The sequence below is a fragment of the Colletotrichum godetiae genome (genome assembly GCF_030913485.1).
Source record: "Colletotrichum godetiae strain CBS 193.32 chromosome Unknown BDP55scaffold_44, whole genome shotgun sequence".
Classification (NCBI taxonomy): domain Eukaryota; kingdom Fungi; phylum Ascomycota; class Sordariomycetes; order Glomerellales; family Glomerellaceae; genus Colletotrichum; species Colletotrichum godetiae.
The window spans coordinates 212,785-234,485 of record NW_026851292.1 but is presented as its reverse complement, the minus strand read 5'-3'; the positions used below and the strand labels follow the sequence as shown (position 1 = coordinate 234,485).

General features: G+C 53.4%; 9 protein-coding genes across 9 annotated transcripts; 2 read left to right on the top strand and 7 right to left on the bottom strand.

Moving 5' to 3' along the window:
• Positions 1 to 656: 656 nt before the first annotated feature.
• On the top strand, positions 657 to 1,701 carry BDP55DRAFT_286852 (citrinin biosynthesis oxidoreductase CtnB). Its single transcript, XM_060566522.1, has one exon. The coding sequence runs from the start codon at positions 774 to 776 to the stop codon at positions 1,605 to 1,607; it is 834 nt and encodes a 277-aa protein (XP_060425741.1). The 5' UTR covers positions 657 to 773; the 3' UTR covers positions 1,608 to 1,701.
• BDP55DRAFT_675289 (uncharacterized protein) lies at positions 1,674 to 3,032 on the bottom strand. The gene has a single exon (XM_060575734.1). The coding sequence runs from the start codon at positions 2,891 to 2,893 to the stop codon at positions 1,796 to 1,798; it is 1,098 nt and encodes a 365-aa protein (XP_060425740.1). The 5' UTR covers positions 2,894 to 3,032; the 3' UTR covers positions 1,674 to 1,795.
• A 538-nt stretch (positions 3,033 to 3,570) lies between these two features.
• Positions 3,571 to 5,717, bottom strand: BDP55DRAFT_675287 (cytochrome P450). Its single transcript, XM_060575733.1, has 4 exons — positions 5,410 to 5,717; positions 5,057 to 5,354; positions 4,870 to 4,983; positions 3,571 to 4,785 (listed from the first exon to the last, which is right to left on the bottom strand). The coding sequence occupies exons 1-4, from the start codon at positions 5,614 to 5,616 to the stop codon at positions 3,764 to 3,766; spliced, it is 1,641 nt and encodes a 546-aa protein (XP_060425739.1). The 5' UTR covers positions 5,617 to 5,717; the 3' UTR covers positions 3,571 to 3,763.
• Positions 5,718 to 6,825: 1,108 nt separating this feature from the next.
• On the bottom strand, positions 6,826 to 8,220 carry BDP55DRAFT_675284 (pyridoxal phosphate-dependent transferase). The gene has a single exon (XM_060575732.1). The coding sequence runs from the start codon at positions 7,874 to 7,876 to the stop codon at positions 6,866 to 6,868; it is 1,011 nt and encodes a 336-aa protein (XP_060425738.1). The 5' UTR covers positions 7,877 to 8,220; the 3' UTR covers positions 6,826 to 6,865.
• Positions 8,221 to 11,374: 3,154 nt separating this feature from the next.
• Positions 11,375 to 12,514, bottom strand: BDP55DRAFT_535783 (uncharacterized protein; the record flags this gene model as incomplete). The annotated part of the gene is made up of 2 exons (XM_060567881.1): positions 11,375 to 12,151; positions 12,206 to 12,514. Coding segments are annotated over 2 exons (1,086 nt in total), but the record flags the coding sequence as incomplete, so codon positions are not given.
• Positions 12,515 to 12,581: 67 nt separating this feature from the next.
• BDP55DRAFT_286777 (uncharacterized protein) lies at positions 12,582 to 13,282 on the bottom strand. The gene has a single exon (XM_060566521.1). The coding sequence runs from the start codon at positions 13,236 to 13,238 to the stop codon at positions 12,684 to 12,686; it is 555 nt and encodes a 184-aa protein (XP_060425736.1). The 5' UTR covers positions 13,239 to 13,282; the 3' UTR covers positions 12,582 to 12,683.
• Positions 13,283 to 13,530: 248 nt separating this feature from the next.
• BDP55DRAFT_559859 (MFS multidrug transporter) lies at positions 13,531 to 15,215 on the top strand (the record flags this gene model as incomplete). Its single annotated transcript, XM_060569941.1, has 4 exons — positions 13,531 to 13,643; positions 13,713 to 13,775; positions 13,839 to 13,953; positions 14,028 to 15,215. The coding sequence occupies 4 exons, from the start codon at positions 13,531 to 13,533 to the stop codon at positions 15,213 to 15,215; spliced, it is 1,479 nt and encodes a 492-aa protein (XP_060425735.1).
• A 185-nt stretch (positions 15,216 to 15,400) lies between these two features.
• Positions 15,401 to 16,608, bottom strand: BDP55DRAFT_559765 (glycosyl hydrolase-like protein family 88; the record flags this gene model as incomplete). Its single annotated transcript, XM_060569927.1, has 2 exons — positions 15,401 to 15,490; positions 15,550 to 16,608. The coding sequence occupies 2 exons, from the start codon at positions 16,606 to 16,608 to the stop codon at positions 15,401 to 15,403; spliced, it is 1,149 nt and encodes a 382-aa protein (XP_060425734.1).
• A 2,273-nt stretch (positions 16,609 to 18,881) lies between these two features.
• BDP55DRAFT_732029 (uncharacterized protein) lies at positions 18,882 to 20,344 on the bottom strand (the record flags this gene model as incomplete). Its single annotated transcript, XM_060579893.1, has 3 exons — positions 18,882 to 19,249; positions 19,325 to 19,859; positions 19,943 to 20,344. 3 exons carry the CDS (start codon positions 20,342 to 20,344, stop codon positions 18,882 to 18,884), a joined length of 1,305 nt encoding a protein of 434 aa, XP_060425733.1.
• Positions 20,345 to 21,701: the final 1,357 nt, after the last annotated feature.

Here is a 21,701-nt window from a genome sequence, read left to right as displayed (position 1 = left end):
GTTGGGACTACTTATCCACTTCCCGGCGGAGTTGTCATCCACACACACCGAGACGATCCCGCCCCACGATCTTCCTGTCCTTTTTTTGAGGGCGGCCCTGTCTGGACTCTCTGTACGACAGACTTCTCCCCCCGGCTACCCGGGGGCGGATATTTGACTCGCGCCAACGAGCCTTACTATCGACCAAAAAGGGACAAGCCTTGCTCGATCTTCAAGTCCATTCCCCGTATTGTCTGCTCATTTCGGGGTCAGTAGACTGTTAGCAATCAATCAAGCAAGTGAAGAGAGTCGGCGCCAGTGCCTGTGTGTCGGAGCTCCGGCCGGTGAGCGACGGACAAAGGAATCCATCGCCCCACATTGGCGCTCTGTTTGCTGCCCTTGCGCAAAAGGTGGGCGGGCACGCGGGCAAGCGTCCAGGAGAAAGTGAGAGAGTCGAGAGCCGTGAACGAGCGCAAGCGCAAGGTAGAGCTGGCCAACGCTCCCTTCTTCCCTCCACCTGTCTCTGATTAGAGTAGACGAGTGACCTGCCTTTTATCATTCTCCTCAACTCCTCGTCTTCTCTCTTCCCTCCTACTCTCGCGTTTATCTTCGCCCTTCGCCCTCTTCTCAAGCACCCGAATCTTCATTCTTCGGTCCCGAACTTCAAACAACTTGGCTCTTGTCTTTGCCTTGCAGCACTGAGACTTCGTCAAAGGAATTATACTACTGCTGCTACTACTACTCGCATACACATACACGCCTTCAGCGCCAAACAAGCGGCCTTTACAGACACAATGCCAAGCGCAACATCGCCGCCGCCGGGTCCTGACCCCACCCTCCACCTTCCGCGTATTCTCTGCCTCCACGGCGGCGGCGTCAACGCCTCCGTCTTCAAGGTCCAGTGCCGCGCCCTCATCTCCCGTCTTAAGAACAGCTTCCGTCTTGTCTTCGTGGATGGACCTTTCATGTGCGCCCCGCACCACGACATCGTCTCCGTCTACGGCGACTATGGCCCTTTCCGCCGCTGGCTGCGTTGGCTTCCCGAGCACCAGGCCGTAGACGCCGAGACGGCGTCCGCCGAGATCCACTTCCAACTGCGTATGGCAATGGACGACGACGACGCTATCGGCGCGACGGGGGAGTGGGTGGGGTTACTGGGATTCAGCCAGGGTGCCAAAATCAGTGCCAGCTTGATGTACACACAACAACAGCTGAAGAAGAAGTACGGCAAGCGCATCACGTCGGCGGGCGGCTCTGCAGACTGGAAGTTTGGCGTGCTGCTTGCGGGTAGGGCACCGTTAATCGTGCTTGACGATAGGTTAGAGGTGCCGCAGGGTGTTGGCGACGCGGCCGAGGCGAGCGTCGAGTTCCACGACTGGCCGACAGGTTCTGGGACGGATCATGTCTTGAAGCTGCCGACAATTCACGTCCATGGCATGAAGGATGCCGGATTAGACCATCACCGGGTGCTGTTGAAGCAGTACTGCCAGCCGGGGACGACGCGGTTGGTCGAGTGGGATGGAGCTCATCGCGTACCCATCAAGACGTGGGACGTTGAGGCGGTTGCGACACAGATCCTCGATCTTGGGAGAGATCTGGGGATCGTGACGGAGGACATTGTGGCATAGACTTTGCGTGAGCTGCATAGCATATTGGCGAGATTGTTCGAGTACCCATTTACTTTTGTTTCCACATTTTCGTTGGATATTTTCATGAAAGCATATATAGACCTTTCAATACCAGAACCTGTAATTTTCCGTCTTCAATCATATCTTACCTCCTACTTGACCATGACTAGCCATCATGCTTTCTGCATTCAGTCACGCGAAGTATACACGCCCGTCGACACTGCGTGGTACCCCTTCTTGCCAACCTCGTGCGTCAGCTCACTCCTCCAATCCTCCCCCCTCGCAAGCCTCTCAACAACTTTTTCCATGGTCCACTGAGGCCTCCATCCGAGCTCCCTGACGGCCTTGGAAGAATCGTACACCCGGTCCAGCCTGTCGAGGAACCTCCATCCGAGCTTCTCAAACACGGCCTTGCACCCGGGCACGACCTCCGCGAGGACGGCGCCCGCGTCCGAGTCCAAGCGGCGTAGAAGCGTCGAGCGGGCTGCAGCGGCGGCCTCATTCTCGTCCAGAGTAGTCGCGGTGGTAACAAAAGGCGGCGGCGCGGAAATTATATACTTTCCGAACCCAATCCCCTCCGCCCTCTCCATTCCGCACACCACGGCCGAGACGACGTCGGCGATGTCGACTCTGCGGTAGGCCAGCTCGCACACTTTTAAGTTTGCGTCATCGGGCATGGCGGCGCGGCGGTCCTCGTCGTCGTCTGGTTCCGGGAAGAAGCGGGATGTGCGGAGGACGAGGACAGGGAGGGATGTTTGGTGGTGAACTAAGCTGCAGAGGTCCTCTGCGGCGCATTTGGTTACGCCGTAGATGTTTTTGGGGAGGGGCGTGACGGATTCGGTGATCCAGGCAGCGGGTTGGCCTTTTGCTGGGGCGAGGGCGCGGCCGAAGGTTGAGGTTGTTGAGATGAAGAGGAAGGATTTGATGCGTGACTGGAACTGTAACTGAGACTGGTGGCTTGTGGTTTTGTCGAGGCAGGCGGCGGCGGCTTCTAGGAGGACAAGGGTGCCGGTGATGTTTGTGTCGATAAAGGCTGATTTCGGATGGGAGTCGACGTGGGGTTTGTGGAGGGTTGCCGCGTGCACGATGTGTGTTATGGAACGGTTGTTTGCGAGGAGGGAGGCGATGAGGGCGCGGTCTGTGATGGAGCCGACTGTTGTTGTCGTCGGGGAGGGGAGGATGTCGATGCCGTGGGGGACGTGGCCAAGGGATGGGAGGGAGAGCATCAGGGCTGCGCCGAGGTGGCCGGCAGAGCCTGTTACGAGGACGGTGTAGGGTGAGGTCATCTTTGAAGGGTGATGAGGGACTGAAGCTGGATCTAGGCTTGCCGAGTTATGGGTTGATGATATCGAGGTGGGCGGGTGAGGTTTTGTCGATTTGGTGGATGAAGGTATTTAGAGTCTCGGTGTTATTCGTAATGGGTGTGAGTCATTGGTCCCTTCTTGCTACTACGCCAAGCGAAGGGCGCACTAGCACTCGGGGATTGTTTTTGATTTGGCCATCCGAGACCGACCCTTGGGCAAATGGTTCCTGCAAAAACTGGTAGTTGATATCTGAATTATTTTTTTGAATGTTCGCCATGATATATGGACGTTGCAGGTGTGACGGTACCAAGTCAGTTGTTGACTAACTCAAAGTCGTTCTGACGTTATTTTCGAAGCGCAGCATCAACACCATCGACTGCATTATAATGACGCTGCAGCAGAAGTCTTTCAATCTCTCTTTTGTGAATCATTGAACATCAGTGCGGAATGTTTCGTTGACGAGACGGAAAGTCTCTGAGCTGATGGAAAACGTGGTTTGGCAAGTAGGTGACAAGATAGTCATTGTGCTGGCGCATAGTAAATAACCTGCTCCCCTACTACGACTTTTCCATTTTGGTCCCCTCATGATTACTTTTCAATGTGTTACTGTTATGACTTCTCTTTCAGTCTAGCTCATTTTTTATCCCTTGGATGATGAACTTGATGATAGCATGGAAATTACTAATAACTCGGGACATGTGAGCGGTAGATCATCTCGTCAGCCACTCGCGTTGAGACTCAGATAAAGGCTATTTATGGCTACCAGTCTCCAAAATCAACAGGCCACCAGGGAAACATATACTGAAACAAGGAACTGGTTCACAAACACCTTTACGAGACCGTGGGGATTCATCACAAGGCCGCATCCTCCAAATCACCCGCCTCCAGCCGACGAACCTTCATCTTTAAACCCCCCTTGGGCCTCAGAACAGGACTAGGATTAACAAGCTCAATATCTTTGGGATCCACCGCGGCCTCAAACTTGAAATTGCTCAAAATCTCCATGAAAAGCACCTTGATTTCAATCAGCGCGAATCCCTTTCCGATACACTGCCTCGGGCCAGCCAAGAACGTCGCGAATGCGAGGGGGCTGCTCGCCGCCTCCCCCGTGAGACGGTCCCATCGGTCAGGATCAAACACGTCCGCGTCGTCGCCCCATATGCGTTTGTTCCTGGTGATGACGGCAGGGAACATGTAGACGGGTGTGCCCTTGGGAACAAAAGTGCCCGCGAGGGTGATGTCCTCGAGCGGTTCGCGGGCAGCGCAGACGCCGGGGGCGTAGAAGCGGAGGATTTCGCGGGTGAGGTTGTCGATGAAGGGGAGGCCTTGCTCGAGGTCGAGGTAGTCCGGATTCAGAGTTTTCTTGAGAAGGGCTAGGACCTCGGCTCTAGCCCGGGCTTGAATGTGCGGATAGAGCGTAAAGATGTGCGTTCCCCAGGTGAGCGTCGTGGCGGAGGTCTCGTGGCCTGCGACTATCATGTTGAGGCAATTTTCGAGGATTTCGTCTTCGGACCAGGGTTTGCCGATGGATCTCGACTCGAGAATCATGTGCGTCAGGAGATCGGGTTTTTCTTGGACCTTTTCGGCACCGCCGACCTCGTCGATCTCTGCGAAGCGTTCGCGGATGAATTCTCGCATCCGCGTGCGGACGCCTTGGTTGCAGGCGTTGTAGATCTTGTTCTCTTCAAAGGGGAGCGAGCGAACTCCCGGGAGATATGCGTTCATGACCATGAGAACGCCACCAAAGAGGGTCGGGTCGAACATGCGGTGGTAGGCTTGGTGGAAGAAGGAGTGTGTTAGGGTTGCGTTGAGGTCGACGCCGAGAGTCCACCATGCTATGATGTCAATCGTGACGCGGCCGAAGGCTTGAGACACTACACGCATAGACCATGAGATCAGCAACGGTTTGTTGAGGCGAGAATGATACTATTAGATCGAGTTGATCGAGGCTGACTTACTGTCTACGATACCCTGTTGAGACTTGATCTCATCATCGAAGAGTTGGGCGAGCTGGTCCCCCTTGCTCCTGAAGACTGGGATCGCCTTTTTGATTTTGGCGAGAGAGAATGAGGCTACAATGGTATTCATGAGTATTTATGAAGATTGCGAGGGAACCTGCTGCATGAATGCTTGGGAAAAGCTTACGCGACAACAACTTTCTCTGAGCCTTGTGCGACTCTCCCTCAGCAAACGCTACTCCTACTCCCGTGACTTGTATAATGATGCGGCTGTTTGCCTGCGCCTTGACAAAAGAGTAGCTCTTTGTCTGAAAGACCACTTTAAAGACGTCGAGATTATTGATCAGGAGGCAGTCCTGGTTGCCGAAGCCGGTGAACTTGATGAGCGGCTCATCTGGGAATTGGCGTGTCCATGAGAGATAAGGCTCAATGGGGTTTCCTGACCTGGCCTGGTTTACGAGTTCGCCGAGTAAGAAGTGGTGGTCCTGTTGTGTATGTTAGAGAATGTTCCGTCTCTGTGAATTGGGTGATTTTCCTTGCCTTTGGTCCTGGGAGATGTCTGAGGGGGGAGAAAAAGTAGGGGTAAAGAAAGACGTAATACAGCGGCTTGAGAAAGTGCCGCGCCACGAGCAGAATGATCAGATAACGGGCGGCAGTCTGCAAAGAGGAGTCGCGTAGGGTCGTCAGCAACGATAAACCGCCTAATGCTAGTAGTTCATGGTGCCAAGTGAGCTTCAAAGACTTCATCGTGACTCTGAAAGGATGGCTGGTGGTAGTCAGCTTGGGTCGATCAGTGATGAGGGGTGGGATAGTTGGGTATTTTATGTGTGAAACCGTGACAAAGATAGGACCAGAGAGAGAAAAAAGCAGAGGTATTCTCCGTGGACTGTGGGTCGTATAGAGAAAGATACCCTGTCCCTTTGCCGCAGCTGCTTTCGGTGGCTATGTTGGTTCCAACGTACAGTTACACCACAATGGCACCTAACAGAGAGCGATTTCCCCCACACTGTTTGCGATGCTACTTAATGCCACCTCGTGGCTGCAATAGCCACAAACATGCCTTGCCAATGAGTTCTCTTGGTCTTGAAACATCTATTTTCTTGGACTAATTGTCTCTCAATCTTGCTGGAGATTACTGAGCATGATCGAGAGTTGTGGACGTGAAGTTGCGTCGTGATGGCGTGGCTGGGACGCCCGCTCACGCAACATCCCTGCTCGATTACTCCACCGTGTACGAAATGGGAATATACTTGATTCGCGGGATTTATCTTCAGCGGGACTGCTCAATTCATTCAGCAGCGAGAGTGTGGGGGCCAATGAAGCTGCAGCAGTCTGTCAGCAAGCAGCTCACGATGTGGGCTGTTTGTTTTTTCGCAGGAGAGCATTTATTTTACAGCCTTTACCCGCAGTGAAACAAAGTCAGTGGATGACAAGATGATCTGCTGTTCAACTTGTCTTGAATTTGGTCTCAAAACTGTTGTGAACCTGGTGATCTCCAGTGTTATTCTTTACCCCTCATGCCCATATCACTAGTTGTGTAATTTCTCAAAAACCCCGCAATGAAGATGATGGTAATCAAGGTGCTAGTGATAACAAAAGGCGCTACTCATATGCCGATCAACACATTTGTTTGGCTAGCCACTTATAAGGCTGTTGATAGGTACAAATCGATAAGGGGGGCTCGTCTAGCTTGCATCATTTGACGAGGATTGAGTTGCCAATGCTGGCCTTGACCTTCAACTCTCCATTGTGCGGCACAGCTTTCGGAGATCAAGGTAGGCAGCTGCCCCCATGCGTGGCAAGGCTCTTGAGATGACCTTGTCATCAATGCCATCGGATCTGTCTCTTCATGCAGGGCGGGAGGGCTCGAACTTGGGGGCTGAATCAAATGCCGGGGCCATTTTTAACTACATGCATCTTGTTAAGTGATCGTTTGTATGTCAATGGATGAATTCATTATTGAACAAAATATGTTTTATTTAGGCAGTAGTTGCGTTCAGCAATGTTCATGTGGCGGAAGACCATTAGCTGTCGTCAGTCTATCTGTGTATTTCCTTTTGACAAATTCCAGCAATCGGTCCACGTCCTTTGCGGTCGTCATGAACCCAAACGAGATCCGCACTGCACCTACGGGTGCTAAAAGCCTGATATAGTCGTCCAGAGAGTCGCTCTGGATAGCAGTGAGCGGTAATAAAGCCCTTTTGTCCAGACCAAAGGCAGCTTCGCCAGCACCAGGGTTACAGAAACAGCCCGTTCGTAATGATATGTTTTCGACAGAGGCTTCTTTGGCAACCAGTCTTTCGTCAACGACCCTTCCACCTATGTCCAGGAAGTTGAAGCAGATCGTTCCACCCCTCAACTTCATATCCGTCGGGCCATATATCCTGACCATGGGCGACCCGTCACTGTGTTCGAGATTCCGTAAACGATCGAGGCACCAGCCGGTAAGGCACCTGACCCTAGTATCGATTAACGGCATGCCGATGCCCTCCAACCAGTCCAGCCCAACAACAACATCTGGTATCGACAAGAAGTTGACCGTCCCATCTTCGAAGGCAGCCTCATCCGGCGCCATGACATGCCACGGAATCCCAACCGATGCCGCTGTGATGGTTCCACCCGAAAACCACGGCCTTGAGGCTGCGAGCCTTGCCAGGGCATCGCGTCGAACAATCAAACACCCGACGCCGGTCGGGTACCCAAACAGCTTGTACCAGCTCGCAATGACGAATTCCGGTTGAACGCCAGATGATGCGGACAGATCGAGCCTGGAGGTCGGCAGGTAGGCCGCCGCATCGAGGAGCACGTCATACCCCTGCTTCTGCGCAACGCTGATCCACGACAACGGATGACGGACGCCGCTGAAGTTGCTTTGGGCAGGGTACGCAAATAGACCTCTCTTTTTGGATTTTTGGTCGTCCTTGTTGCTGCGTGGGGCAGCTAGTTTTGCAGCTGCAGCTGCAGCTGAGCCGAATAAGCCATCTCTGCGAGGGTTTAGTGCTGACATGAGGTCAGACGGGTCTATCCTCAGCTCCGGGGCGCGGGCTGGGACGTAAGTGGTTCGTGTATTTCTTCGGCGTGCAAATTCTCGGAGACCGTTGACAGAGTTGTGGTTGTCGGATGTGAGGACCAGTCTGGTTCGCCTCTTGAAGGGATATGATTCTGCAACGAGTCTCGCGGCGCCTGTTGCGTTTGGGGTAAATATCGCCGTGTACTCTTCCGGAGAGGCATTGAGGTAGGAGAGGACGCGGGCTCTTGTCTGCTCGACTAGATGAGTGGCGGATTGACTTGTCGGGTTGATGGAATGCGGGTTGCCGCAGAGGGTTTGCTGAAGTCGAGTCTCGTGGGCTCGAATTTGCGATCTCGCGGCAAGTCCTGCGCCTGTGAAGTCGAGGTAGACGTGGTCTTGCTCGTCGAGGTAGCCATACTCGGTGGCGCGCAGATCATCTAATCGCGAAGTCGATACATATTCGGGGTGGCTGTCGAGAATATGTTCCATCCTGCCCACCTCCAATATTCCAATGTCGTAATGTTTGTGTTGGGGTCGAGCCCAGTCTCGATTGGGCCGGATGAGTATGGTACACGAGTGAAAGAGAAATTGGTAGGAAGAGGAAAAAGCAGGGCTGGTCTGGCTGAAGATGTTTGTGAATACTGCAGGTACGGGGTGAAGCCGGAGCAGATATTCCTGTATATACTTTAGGCAGACCCCTACTTATTTCACGGGAAGGAATGAAAAAAAGAGTGGCAGCACCTTCCAGATAAACCCATATCCGAATCCGATCGTCCGAACTATTTTGGACAACCATCTCTTTGGTATGCATCCTGGTCCTGATGAGAACCTTCCCCACTAGTACTCCTTCCAGGGTACCAGACATCAGACAGGGTTGCATCGGCCGTGGACCCGGGGGTTCGGCCAGCCCAAGCGGCTAGGACCGTCGTCGAGTTCCATGTCAGGAGGAGAGCGGCAGCACTTTGACGGTCCTCCCATTGTTTCGTTGCCTCTCTGGCGGTAATGATTGGTAATATGGAAGCAACGGGCAAGTACGGATACGCCGTGGGTACAAAGATGGACTGTGCTTAGGGATATATACACCATCGCTTTCCTTCTCCATTGTTTCGTTGGACAGAACCTTGCACTTGTCCTACGTGAATGTCTGCAGGTTCAGGCCACGCGGACGGCTACATTTCTTCGAGTCCCCATACCGCCCACTTGTTACGTGCGAAAGAGTGCAGAACGGCTGAATGGGTGACACAACGTGTTCCCCCTTCGCTTTTGCGAGACCTGGTGCCTGCGTGTTGGGGAATGCAGTGGCGCCAAACGTGGAATTTCTGACGAAATTGGGTCGTTGAGAGTGAGATGTCCCATACTAGATTCCCCATTGCTGACGGCCTGCCGGCCTAGGACCAACTAATTCCTAGGTGTACACCAGCCCGGTATCTCCGTGTGGGAAGAACTTATGTCAAGAATAGCGATGACTATAGGAAGAGCTCAAGAAGTGGCAGGTTCGAGATCGGTAATAAGATTCATGTTACGACGGGTGCCTGAACTTCGGAGATTCGATGGTCTTGAACACAACGCAAAGTGGTTCAAGTGGCACTTCGTACGATTCGGCCTATCACATTCATGCTCGATCGAGACCAAGGTGAGCTAGATCTGGTCACGATCATGCTGTCCGTTCCGACCCGCATGCGCGGCCCATGACGGTCGTTGGCGCCGCTCCAACATGGCGGAGACATCCCACTTGTCCGTTGGTAAACTTGGTATTGTTGTTCCCTGTCCGAACGTGCCAATTGTTCATGTGAATGCTGCTGGAACGTGCCGCGGCGGTGACCTTACGGCCGGTATTTCATGCTGTTGGAGACTCGCATTCGCACCTAAACCCCAAGAGTCTGGGCATGTGGCTCGTTTTAAGAGCCATATGTAGGCGAAGGACCGATGCACTCAATAACGTGTTGGTACCCAATGAGCGATTGGGCCTTCTTTTACACCAACATCAGCCTGCAGAACAAGTGCAAGGAACTATTTCATTGTTCCATAAAAACGAACAACATGTTTGTTTGCCTGTCACCGTGACCCTGTATGTTTGCCTACATCATCGCCAACTGTTTCTCGGACTCAAATAGTTGGTCCCCACCGTACTTTTATCGATCCACCACGCTTTCTCCACAAGTGGGTTTTACGGCTCTCTTTACTTGGAAGTACGAAAGATGGTGTGTAAGACGACTAACGAATATGTGCAGCGTCCATGTCGCCAGCTGAGAGGGAGGTGCATGGGCACCAGTGCAAGTTCGCTTGACACAGACAAATGATTGGGTGCGAATTGTCTCATTACAATATGCATGTTAATTGAGAGGAGACCAGGGGAAGAAAGCCGCTTAGCCCAACGTATTTGAATTGATTGGTGGCAAGGTACTACCAAGGCACAGCTTACATACTATGCTTCCTCCTAACTACTTTAGGAAGCTTTGCGAGAAGGAGACACTAGGCAGCTGTTTATTCATCAAATCAACAACATTTCTAGTGATGCTGATGATTATTCGTGCAGCGCCATGAATCATTGGTATCTGAAGAAAAGACACTATATAGCTTGGCAATGAGACGTTGCGAAAGCTGAATCCGCGTGCCAACTGGTAGAATCCCATGATCCCTCATCAAACCTTGGACTGTCTCCAATCAGACTTCGCCGTAAGACATAGTCAAAGTTCTAGGAAGAGGAAATGGATCCGGAAGACACCGCCGTCACGATCCACAATTTCTTTTTAGCTCCATAAGGTTGCGAAATATGCTCGAGCAGCGTTGGGTCCGTTGATCAGAACTTTCTTCAGCCGCAGGACTGGATTCAAAAACTCGCCTATGCTAAGGTGCGAGAAATTAGGGCTTGCGGCGCTAAAGCCTGAGACAGAATACACGCGCTGAGCGTCATTCACAACGGTCAGTATCATGGCGGGGTATTAGTGGTCTAGACTAAGATGAGTCCATGTGCTGAAGATAGATTGGGCATTGCCTTCTGACAAGGTAGCGGAGAATCACCCTATCTGCTTCAAGTGTTCCTTGGCGACCTGGAACATCCGCTCAGCAAAGACGATTGAAGGAGGAGAAACTCTGTTTCCAAATGTATTTGCTATTGACCACATACGACTCTAGAAACATCATTTGTCGGTGCAGTGAGCACGCTAGATTGTGCATAGTCTCATCTCAAATGACATCAAATAGATCCGAGAAATCGTGCCACGTAAGGATATTGTCAAAGGCCAATGGCTCAAGCGCAATAGCGTTCCACGGTTGTGATGGTCCTACGTTGTAGTTCTCTCCAGATGATATCTTTGGGGATGCTGCTGCTGCTGCTGCTGCTGCTGCCGGTATTGACTTTTCCTCCAGATTCTTGAGCTGTCGAAACGACTCTCTCGCCCGATCTCGCAACGGCCCCATGGCAGCCCACACGCAGCTCTTCTTTCCCCTTCGCTCATTCGCTTCTTCAAAGTCGGCGAGACAGGTAATGTAGTTATCCACAGCAAACCAAGCGCGTTCCGCCTCCCCTCGCTCAGGTGAATCGACGAGCGTGCGGAGCGTGAGGAACAGGGCGTATAATTGCGGATGCTGCTGATAGAACCAGGCGAAGCCAGGGAACAGTTTCCCCGACTGTAGTAGATACCCTTGCTCGAGCAATTCGATGGCAGTGGTAAAGAGTGAATGGGGCAGGTATCGATACCTGCACTCGTGCTCCATCGGCGCCGAGAGCCAAGCCTGAAGCATCAAGATGAATCGCGCTTTGGCTACAGATATCCGAAGCAAAGACTCCGCGGCACGGCATACGTCATTATTCTTTGGTGCAAACCGGAGCCAGCGGTGGGCCATGGACGACTCCGTCTGCTGGATCTTGGCCTCCCTCGTCTGCTCGTCCGCCGCGCCAACAGCGGAGACAGCATGGCGTAAGTTGCGGCAGAGGTCCAGGTTCATGATGGAGAAGGTCGTCTCGGTCCATTCGTCTCTTCCGGTAGGAACCTTTTCCATTTGGGGCCATAATTCGGTATCGTTCACATTCAGCGGTAAGCGGAAGATTTTGCCGCGATCGGCCATTGTGTTATTGAACCCGTGGCTTTCGGGCGCTGTGGCGTCGAGGGCGGTGAGATGCCACCAGAGACGACACCGCATTTCCGTTTCAAAGGGACCTAAGCCGAGACGGGAGCCGTCTTCGTGCACGCCGAGGGATTCTGCTATTCTGATGGCGAGGCCGGTGAGTGTCCAGATGGTTCGACCGGTGTCAAAGGTCCTCAACGCCGTCTGTCTGTGTGATCAGCCTTGTTACCGAGCGTTAGTGGAATAATATTGTCATACCAAGTATATTGCCAGAGCTTTCAACCCCTGAACGTTAGGATAGAGTAGAAATTGAGCTCTCGTGAATGCGCCGTCTATCTCCCGCATGAAGTGGCGCAGAAGAATCAGCCTTTCTACACCTAGCTGCGTTGCGACCTCGGTGCCGGACATACTGGTTGTTGCCGCAAAGGTAGCAGCATAAAGAAGAGCCAGTGTCATGTTGTCCGCTCCTTGAGGTTTGGCTGCCACGCCGAGCATAACTGGTTGGATCGTGGGTACGTGGAGTATCTTCATCAATGGATCAACGTTTTGTAGGTAGATGATCCATAGCCTGGTAAGAATGTGAGGAGCTATTGAGATGATCTCCGGATCTGATCCAAAGACGTCGGTGGCTGCTATGCCATAATGGGGAGATATATGGTGAGTCGTTGCGTTGGTCACAGGATCTCTTGTCTTGGTGCCGGCGATGGGCCGCTGTCTAGGCGGGTCCTAGGAAATATCAGCATGTGGTTTTCGGACTAGAATTTGCTCCAAATATCACCCCGAGGAACAACCCAACGAAGACCGAGTCATCTACAAAATTTCCTCTCTCTCCATCTCCGACGAGTACTTCTTGTGATGGCAGGACTGGCGGGACCGGAACGGGGTCCGTCGCATGTTGACTCTGCTCACCCCAGTCTCTCACTGGGGCTCCATTGCGAAGAGTGGAAACAAGATAGGACAATAGCCCTTCAACTCGGGCAAGTCTATCAAGAACGTCTTGGTTCGTTGGCTGTATCGTCTGCCCCGTTGGAAGATGAGATGATGGTCCGCCAGTAGCTTGACGATCTGCAGTGCCTTCACAAGACGGCGCTTCATTCGAGTCGGAAGGCGAAGAAGATTTGACCGATCGTGCATTGACAGGTGCTCTCCTCGTTCTGGCCTCGAAAACACACGAGAGCTCTAAACGGGTGCACTGCGAGCAAGGGAGCCTCCGGTTGCAGCGGACTTTGCGGTCTCGGCAGGGCTTGCAGGAAGGACGGTCTCGGAGTCCTTGCCGTCTTTGGTCGCCCATCGCGGAAAGCTCCGAAAATGGTGAGAAGTGAGATGTATTCGATAAGTTTGATTTTGAATAAAGAGCTAGAGTCATACTGACTGGAACAATGATGATAGTGTTCGAGGCCCGGCCGCTCGCCTCCCGAGGTTTCCCCGCGTGCTCCATTTTGGCCGATCGGCCGATCGGGTGAACCTAGTCTAAGTGTGAATAAAGTAAGGTATTTCAGAGGGATCCTACAAATTGGAAACATATCAATTTTTTGAGCCTGTCGTACCATCTATCTAGGTCTAATTTACATCCGGTCTATACAATGGGTGTTGTTGATGTCAATTCGCTCAATGATCTTGCCGGGTCCGATCCTGTGTCTGACCTCGACAGGGGAGTCGTAGCATGGGACGACCAGTACGACACCAAGAATCCGAGGTGAGAACCACATCAACGACTTGCAAAAGCATTCAAGAATCTGTGTTCATTGATGTTAACATAAGGTAGAAATTTCCCGGCATCAAAAAAATCGACCATTCTAGCCTTACTCAGTTTCATGATAGTACTAAGGTTCGGGAGTCCACTTAGTTGAAGGAACACCTAAACAAATAGCTGACACCGTGGTTTTGATAGTTTCTTAACATCCTCAATCATCGCACCAGCTGCTTCGAGCATTGACTCTGAGTTTCACAATGATTCATTCACAGTATCTTCCATGGTCACAACTATATACGTCTTTGGCTACCTCGTGAGTCAAAGCGCCTCCATTTATTCCGCAGCCCACCCATAATTGTTTGCACGCATGCTCATCAGCCCCTCAAGGTTGGACCTCTTCTTCTTTCACCACTGAGCGAATTCTGGGGTCGACGTCCTGTATTCTACTACGCCAACATCTTCTACACCCTCACCCACGTCGGCAGCGCTCTGTCACCCAACATTGGATGTCTCCTCGCGTTCCGCACCATCTCAGGCTTCGGAGCATCAGCCTGCTTCTCCATCGCGGGAGGGATGCTAGCAGACCTCTACGACGTCCATGAGCGCGGTGTTCCAAACGCAATCATCACGACCGGGTCTCTATTCGGGCCCGTACTCGGGCCCTTGTTCGGAGGCATTATTACCCAACGCGCAGGCTGGCGCTGGATCTTTTGGATACTCCTTATTGCCTCAGCCCTCGTGACGGTCCTCATGAACTTGTTTACGCCAGAGACGAATGCACATGTCATTCTGCGTCAGAAGACGTTGAGGATCAGAAAGGAGACGGGGAGGACGGACTTGCTGAGCCTTCATGACAATCAGGTTGGGACTTCGTCCAAGAAGAATCCTCAGACATTGGGAAAAGCACTCCGCCGCCCCTGGAAGATGTTGTTCCGCTCTCCCCTCGTGCCGGTATTTTGCATCATGACGGGCTTCATCTCAGCTCTTCTGTACATCCTCCTCACGTCCACATCCTCATTCTTTCAAGAAGTCTATGGCTGGTCCCTTGAGACAGCCGGACTGGCCTACCTAGGCCTCGGTTTCGGGAGTTTAGTCGGTCTCCTTCTCTTCGCCAAAACATCAGACCTCATTGCCGTACGACTCGCAAAGAAGAATGGTGGTCTGTACCAGCCGGAAATGAGACTGGTAACCGCCTTTATTCCAGCCCTGTTCATCCCCGTCACGTTTTTCTGGTATGGCTGGTCGACGTACGCGAGGACGCATTGGATCATTCCTTTGATCAGTTTGGCGCCGTTTGGCTTTGCCCAAGTCGGGATCAACGCATCTTCTTCGGCTTACTTGATTGACGCCTCTGGGCCTTATGCGTCCTCTTCATATGCTTGCGTTACGTCGGCTCGCTGTCTTATCGGTGGATTTCTTCCTCTGGTTGGGCCTACTCTGTATCAAAACCTTGGCTTAGGATGGGGCAATTCGGTGCTTGGTTTTGTGAGTTTGGCTATGGCTCCAATCCCGCTCCTGCTGTATCGGTATGGGCAGAAGCTCAGAGAGAGAAGCCCCTTGGATACCGTTACATAGTGAAAGTGGCCTTCCGCTGCACAAGGTTTTTGTTCTTTTTCTTTTGAGTCAGATCTTGAATAATACCGAATGAAACTTCTGCCACGAAGCTAGATTTGAGCTGCAACGTCAGATACGGAAGCTTCATTTCTGTTCTAAGGCGTGGTTCTATGAATAGATAGTCTCTTAGTTCCGAATTTCCATGTCTACTTCGCCAGCTCAGCTTCAATCGCGGCAAACATAAAAGACCCGCTGCCACGGTGGTCATTCTCGACAATGGGGATGCTGGTGTAGTACTAGAAACTCCCATTAGCAAAGCAACTCTCTCAAGGCATCTCGGGGAGTGACAACTCACCTCGAAACTCGCGTTCGAGTTCAAACTGCCAACTTGCACGGTCCCCGTGAAGCTAATAAGTCCATTCCTGTCATCCCGAATAAAGTCCCTCGTCAACGCGCTGTACGCCTTGAGTCCGACGTCCTTATACTTGGCCTCGAGGAACCCATCCCGAACACCGCGCAGCAGACCGTAGGCAAACATAGCCGCAGCGCTCGACTCGAGGTAGTTCCCCTTGCGCGTCTGGTATCCCTCATTCATGATGAGCCACCACCCTCCCGACGCATCCTGGCTTCTCGCCAGACCGTCCGCCAGTGTGACAAAATACTTCAGCAGCCTCGCATAACCCGGCAGGTTCTTAGGATACACCTGCAGAGTATCAACAAGCGCCATGAAGTACCACCCGACGGCACGATTCCACACCAACGGGCTCGCCCCCGTCACAGGGTCCGCCCAGACGGCGTCCTTTGCCTCGTCGTACCCGTGCACGAGCAAGTTGGTTGTGTGGTTCCGGGTATGCTCCTCAATGAGATCAAACTGAAGCGCAATCTCCCCCCATGCCGTGGTATTCCCCTTCTCAAACAGCGAGACATATGTCGCGTAAAAAGAGTCGGCCATGTAAATCCCATCCAGCCACATCTGGTCCTCATAAATCGGCGCGCGGTGCCAGAACCCACCGCTGGGCGTCCGCGGCCACCGGTTCAGCTGCTGCCGCAGCCCGTCCGCCGCGATCTTGTACTTGGCCCCTGCGGTGGTGTTGCGTTGGTAGAACCAGAGCAGGTTGTTGCCGATGCGAATGTCGTCGAGGGAGTACCACTCCGGGTCCCAGCCGTCCAGGACGCCCGCATCCGAGACGAGGGAGGATACGGCGGTCTCGGCGGCACGGAGGAGGGTTGCGTTGGAGGCGGCGGCGGCGACGCGGGCGATGCCTTCGTAGAGGACGGCTGGGCCGTAGCCTGCGTCGATAGGGGCTTTGCGGGCGACGAAAGAGGAGGCGAGCCAGGTTGAGTACGGCCGGGATGGGGCCTGAGCTAGGGCGAGGGTGCCCGCGAGAACGAGGAGGGAAGCTGAGGTGCGCATCGTTGGTGCCGGAGGATGGGAAGGATGAAGAGAGTAGGAACGAAGCCCGGAATTCTAAGGGTGAGTCTCCAATGTACGGGATGAACACTGGGTGGGGGACTCGGATGTGTTAGTTGACAGCTACGGGTTTGCCTGTCTATATACCTCTTCGCAACACCGTACCATCGACCATCCTCGACCCCAGCCCGTAACTTACAACCGCGCCATGGACAAATTCTGGAGAACTTCATGACGACTCTAATCCTTCCCCAATTTCCGGTGCGCCGATAGCTATCCGCAGCGCATGGCACATGCAAGCAACTGCGCCTCGAAAACCCTCAATTGAGCTCTCTAGTTGGACAAGAAAGACCCTGCGAAAACTCAGGAACACCTTTCAATGGAGGAAATTCAGGAAACCTGTCGGTAGAATTGGCGGGGAGGGAAACGAGGAGGGGAGCTCGATGATGCACTGCATCATGCATCGCCAAGGCGGAAAAATATAACGACGTTGCAACGGGCTGCTTTGAGCAATGATGGTCCCCCCATTGAAGCTCCCCCAGTTTGCCCGGTCGGGAAGCGTGGGGAGACAAGGCCTAGCACCGTCAGGTTTCTAGTTGATCGCGTCTTGCCCCGGTCAATAACAATCTTCGGGGCATCTGTCCTCGAAATGCCAGCATCGGCTCGCTCGCCAAGCCTCCAAATGTCACCAACGGTCAGGGCCGTTTGATTAAGGGGAGGGACCGGCATCATGTGATAAGATCCGAATCCGATCACGGGCCCGGGGATGTCGTCTAGCAACGGAGCTAACGGCTGCAGACCAAACAATCCCCCGTGCCGCGAAAAGAAAGAGACAAGGAAGCAAAGGGGAGACGTGGCGGGGGAAGCGAACACCGTGATTCCTCTCGGCGGGAACGGCCCCCGCGGCCAGCGGCATCAAGGTGGGCCCCATCCAACACCCACTCCGTACACATGAACGATTCGGGGCGGTAGTGGGGTCCCCCGTCCCGATCCGCCCCGCCCATCGCCGCACACTCGGATCTTCGGCACCGCCATGTGCTCATCTCAAGGGGGGGGCCGCCCAACTTTCCCGCCCAGAAAACGCCAAAGCTAGGCTGGCACGGTTGGGGAGGAACGGAACGCCCAATCGAATGTCGTTTTCCGCTGTCATAATTGCCTTGTCGCTTCCTTACCTCTGGGACACACTGACGTAAAGACTGCAAAATGCTGACCTTGCATGCCCCCCAGAATCTTATTTCAACACCCAGACCTCTCTCTACTCCCCCCAGAGTCGATCCAAATCCACCGACCGCTTCACAGTCCGAGCTTTTCTGGAATTTAGGCTTTCTCGGTTACTAACTATTACTACATGCTTATTCCTACAACCAACTTGCTCTCTCTTACCTCGCTCTCCAAAGGCAGGGAGTTGCCTCCCTCACCAGCTTCGTTGAAGCATGTTCGACGAGAGAACATCATCTGAAGTCCAAACGGGAAGACAAGACACAACACAACCATCCACACGGATAAGTGAAACTTCGAACCTAGCCACATGTTTAAATACAACCGGCATGACATCAAAATGTAAAAAATTAAGGTTCTTACCGCCCCCGGAAGCCAGAAGCGTCTTAAAACGTTCGCTCGGTCGTGGTATCCGTGCGAACCAGCCTGTCAAAGCGACAGACACATTGAAAAATTCCCAAGAGCCCGAGCAAACGCAGACAAACGTCTAAAATGCATTCTATTGCCGGCTTAGCAAGGCGGCAAAGACCTCGGCAATCTGAAGCACATTAACCCCGCCACATAGACAAGGCCGACAGGATATCTTCACATGGAGATAACCGAATCATAATGATCAAATGTAGACAGCTGGTATCATATTCCTTCGAACAATGCCATTATGAGCTTATGCTTGCCCTCAAGTTCAAATCTCAAACCATAGCTTAATCTCATCCAAGCTGAAGAAATCCACGTCGTCTCAACAAGGACGGTTCGCATTGTTGTGTGTTAACAGAAAATAAGAAAAGAACCCACGGAACTCCGCCACCTTGAACCCAAAATGCTCGCCACATCATGCGAGACTTGCACCTATTCGCATACAATGCCTCCGGCGACCACCGAAAATCTCTTTTCCCTTCTCTCAATGCAAAATATAACGCATGAGGAATGTAATCCAAAGCCATGGGCCATTGCCATAGAATTCTTGGTCCATCCCTCCTCCCGACAAAAGTATAAATGCGCCGTTTGCAACCAGAGAAAGAGAGAGCATTAAATTTCTTATCGTTTCGTAGGGGCGCTTTTTACATCTCATCAAGAACCGTGCTGGGCTTCCACTCGTTGGTATCAACAGTCGCTTCGGGATCGGTCCAGTTGACGGGCTTGTGGATGCGCAGCATGCGGAGGAAGTAATCCTCGACAACGAGCAGGTTCAGCAGGACGCCGTTGCAGTTCCAGGCCAGACCGCAAACGATGGCACCCGCGACGGCGTCGAGGACAAAGTGGTTTGCTGTCGCGACGATGGCGGTCAAGATCAGGGCCGGGTAGGCCATGCCGACGGCGACGATGGCGAAGCGCTTCCAGGGGCGCGAGCGGATCGAGGGGAGGGGCAGGGTCGCGACGGTAAGGCCGATGAGGAGGGAGTAGCCGAAGTGCAAGGAGGGCATCGCAGCTGTTGTTATCGCTTGTTAGTGTCCGTAGCATTGTAGGGGGTGCGGAATGTGATTTGAAGGGCATAAAAACTCACCATACTGGTTGCAAAACTTGTTCGTCGTCCAAACACTGCTCTCGCCGGTAGCGCTGTGCACGGTATCCACGAAGCCAAAGCTCTTGGACTCGCCGGCATCGGGGCCGTTGTAGTTGGGATCGCTCAAGAGACGAGGAGGCATGCAGGGCCAGAGAGTGAAGACGACAAAGGCGAGCAGGTTGCAGGTGGCCATGGTGCGACGGCGGGCTTCGTACAGGGCGGGACCGGCAGAGTTCCAGCGAATGTTCTCGGTGCCGCCGAGCTTCGCGGAGACAGCGCGGCGCTTGCGGGTGGTGGTGATGAAGTAGAGGATCACGAGGAAGAGGATGGTGCCCGGGATGTGGATGAAGGAGTAGATGCGATTGATCCAGTGCATCACGGTGGGCAGCTGTAGAAAGTACTGCTGGACCGGCACCTCGATGAAGACGTGGAGGCGCTGCTCCAGGTGGATGAGCTGGAGCGCATGCTTGCGCGCCACGTCGACGGTTCCCTCGTTGAGGGTGAGCGCGGTGAAGGCGCGGCCGACTTGGTATACCTACATTTCGACCGTGTTAGAGGGAGGAACAGAGAACCTGGTAAGAATTGCCGGAGAGACAGCTATAGAAGTTTGTCACTTACCCAGTAAATCAGAGCCCAGTACCATGCCTCGACCAAGAAGGGGAACTTGCGGAGGACTCGGCTGAGGAGTCTGTCCTTATATACTCTGGTGTTTGGTGACGAGACGATGCGTTGGTATCCAAAGAACTTGATCCTGCGAGAGCGTCGCGGCGGTTCTTCTTGCGGTGTCAACGTTGATGATGAGCTCCAGGCGCCGAGGGAGAGGAGAGACTCTTCAGAGTCCGGGGTCGAGTTGCCGGAACGGCGCTCGTCAGATCGCTTGTGCTCGGCATCGTCGAGGCCGGCTCCCTTCCATCCTAGGTTATCGTAGGCGTTGGTGTCACCAATGTTGCGGTTGAACCACGTTCCTCCAAACAAAAGGGTGATGACCACCAAGGGCTCTGCCACGGCACCGATACCCATATTTTATTCTTTTCTTTCTTTCTTTTCTTCCCTTGTTGTGACTGACTGATGACGGAATAAACAGCCGACGATGGAGATAGTGAGAGAGGTATGAGGAGACTGGAGAACTTGGCTACTCCAGTGTGACTGCTGCCGCGTGGTATTTGAGGGCGCGGGAGGTTCGGAAGGGGCCACAGGTCCGGAAGGCTGGATGCGTGCGGGTGGGATGGATCTGGCAGACTCAGTCCACCGGTGTGTGCTGGGCCAAGGTCCAATGAGAGAGCGACCTGAAGGTCGGGGATGTGAGTCTAAGACTGTCCGTGTCAAAGGGGGCGAGTTTGAATGTCTCCTGAGCTACCGGGGATTTCTTGATGGAGATCAAGGTGAGAGTAGTGTAAGGATACTGATCAGAGAAGTAGTAGGTAGTCAAGATTAAGAAGAAGGTAACTTGTCGAGCGGGAAGGTCAAGAGGTAATCAACAACAAACGGGGGAGCTCGAGGTAGCGACGTTCATAACGCAGCATGGATCAGATGGATCTGTTAATAATACCGTAATAGAACATGGACTTTCGGCACACTTTCAGCAGAAAGCCCAGGCTCGGCACAACCCACCAAGCTGGACCTTGACCGACCGTATACAAAGTTACCGGGTTGGTGGCCTTTGCATTTGCGTAAAGGTAAGGTAACGAATCCAGCACATGCGCATCCTCCTCGCAGGCTCGCTCGGTGGCTCGTCCACCTCGCAAAGTTCGCACTCCCACCACCCGCCACAGTCCACATCAGCGGGCTCCGCATGGCTCCGAGGTGCTGGGGAGGAGGAAAGTGAGGAACTCAAGCTCAAGCCGCGCACCGCATGTCGAAATCGAGCCTACCCTGGTCCCCTCTCGCAAAGGCCCCAAGTGGAAAGTGGATGGTGGGAAAAGGCTCTGCTGCCCGTGACCCTGTCCACGACACGGAATTCCGATCTGTAGCCAATAGCGGGTTGTGGGCTGTTGGGGCGGGCGGGCTGGGATCCCTGACGTGGACGAATCGCCCGCCAAGTGCCGCGAGCGCCAAGGGTTACATCTTCCTCTTGTGTGCGTCTGTCGTCTTTCGCCCTGTGTGAGGTGAGAGCTTCTGCTTGGTTGGTGGGTGGGCACACCCGGGAATCCGCACCCAAAGAACCGTCATTCAGACCTCCAGAGTGGGTGTGTTGGTGGCCAACAGCTTGGGATGAGACAAGAGCGAGGATCTGAGGAGGGAGCAGAGTGAGAGAAGACAGCAGACGAAATGTCGCGTGCTGCCCTCCAAGTTGTTGGCAGCTCGCCGTTGCCGTGCGGTTGATTGCTCTTAGCTCTGCATGCTCTGAGCTTGGCTACCTGACGTAGGTAGTTTGTTC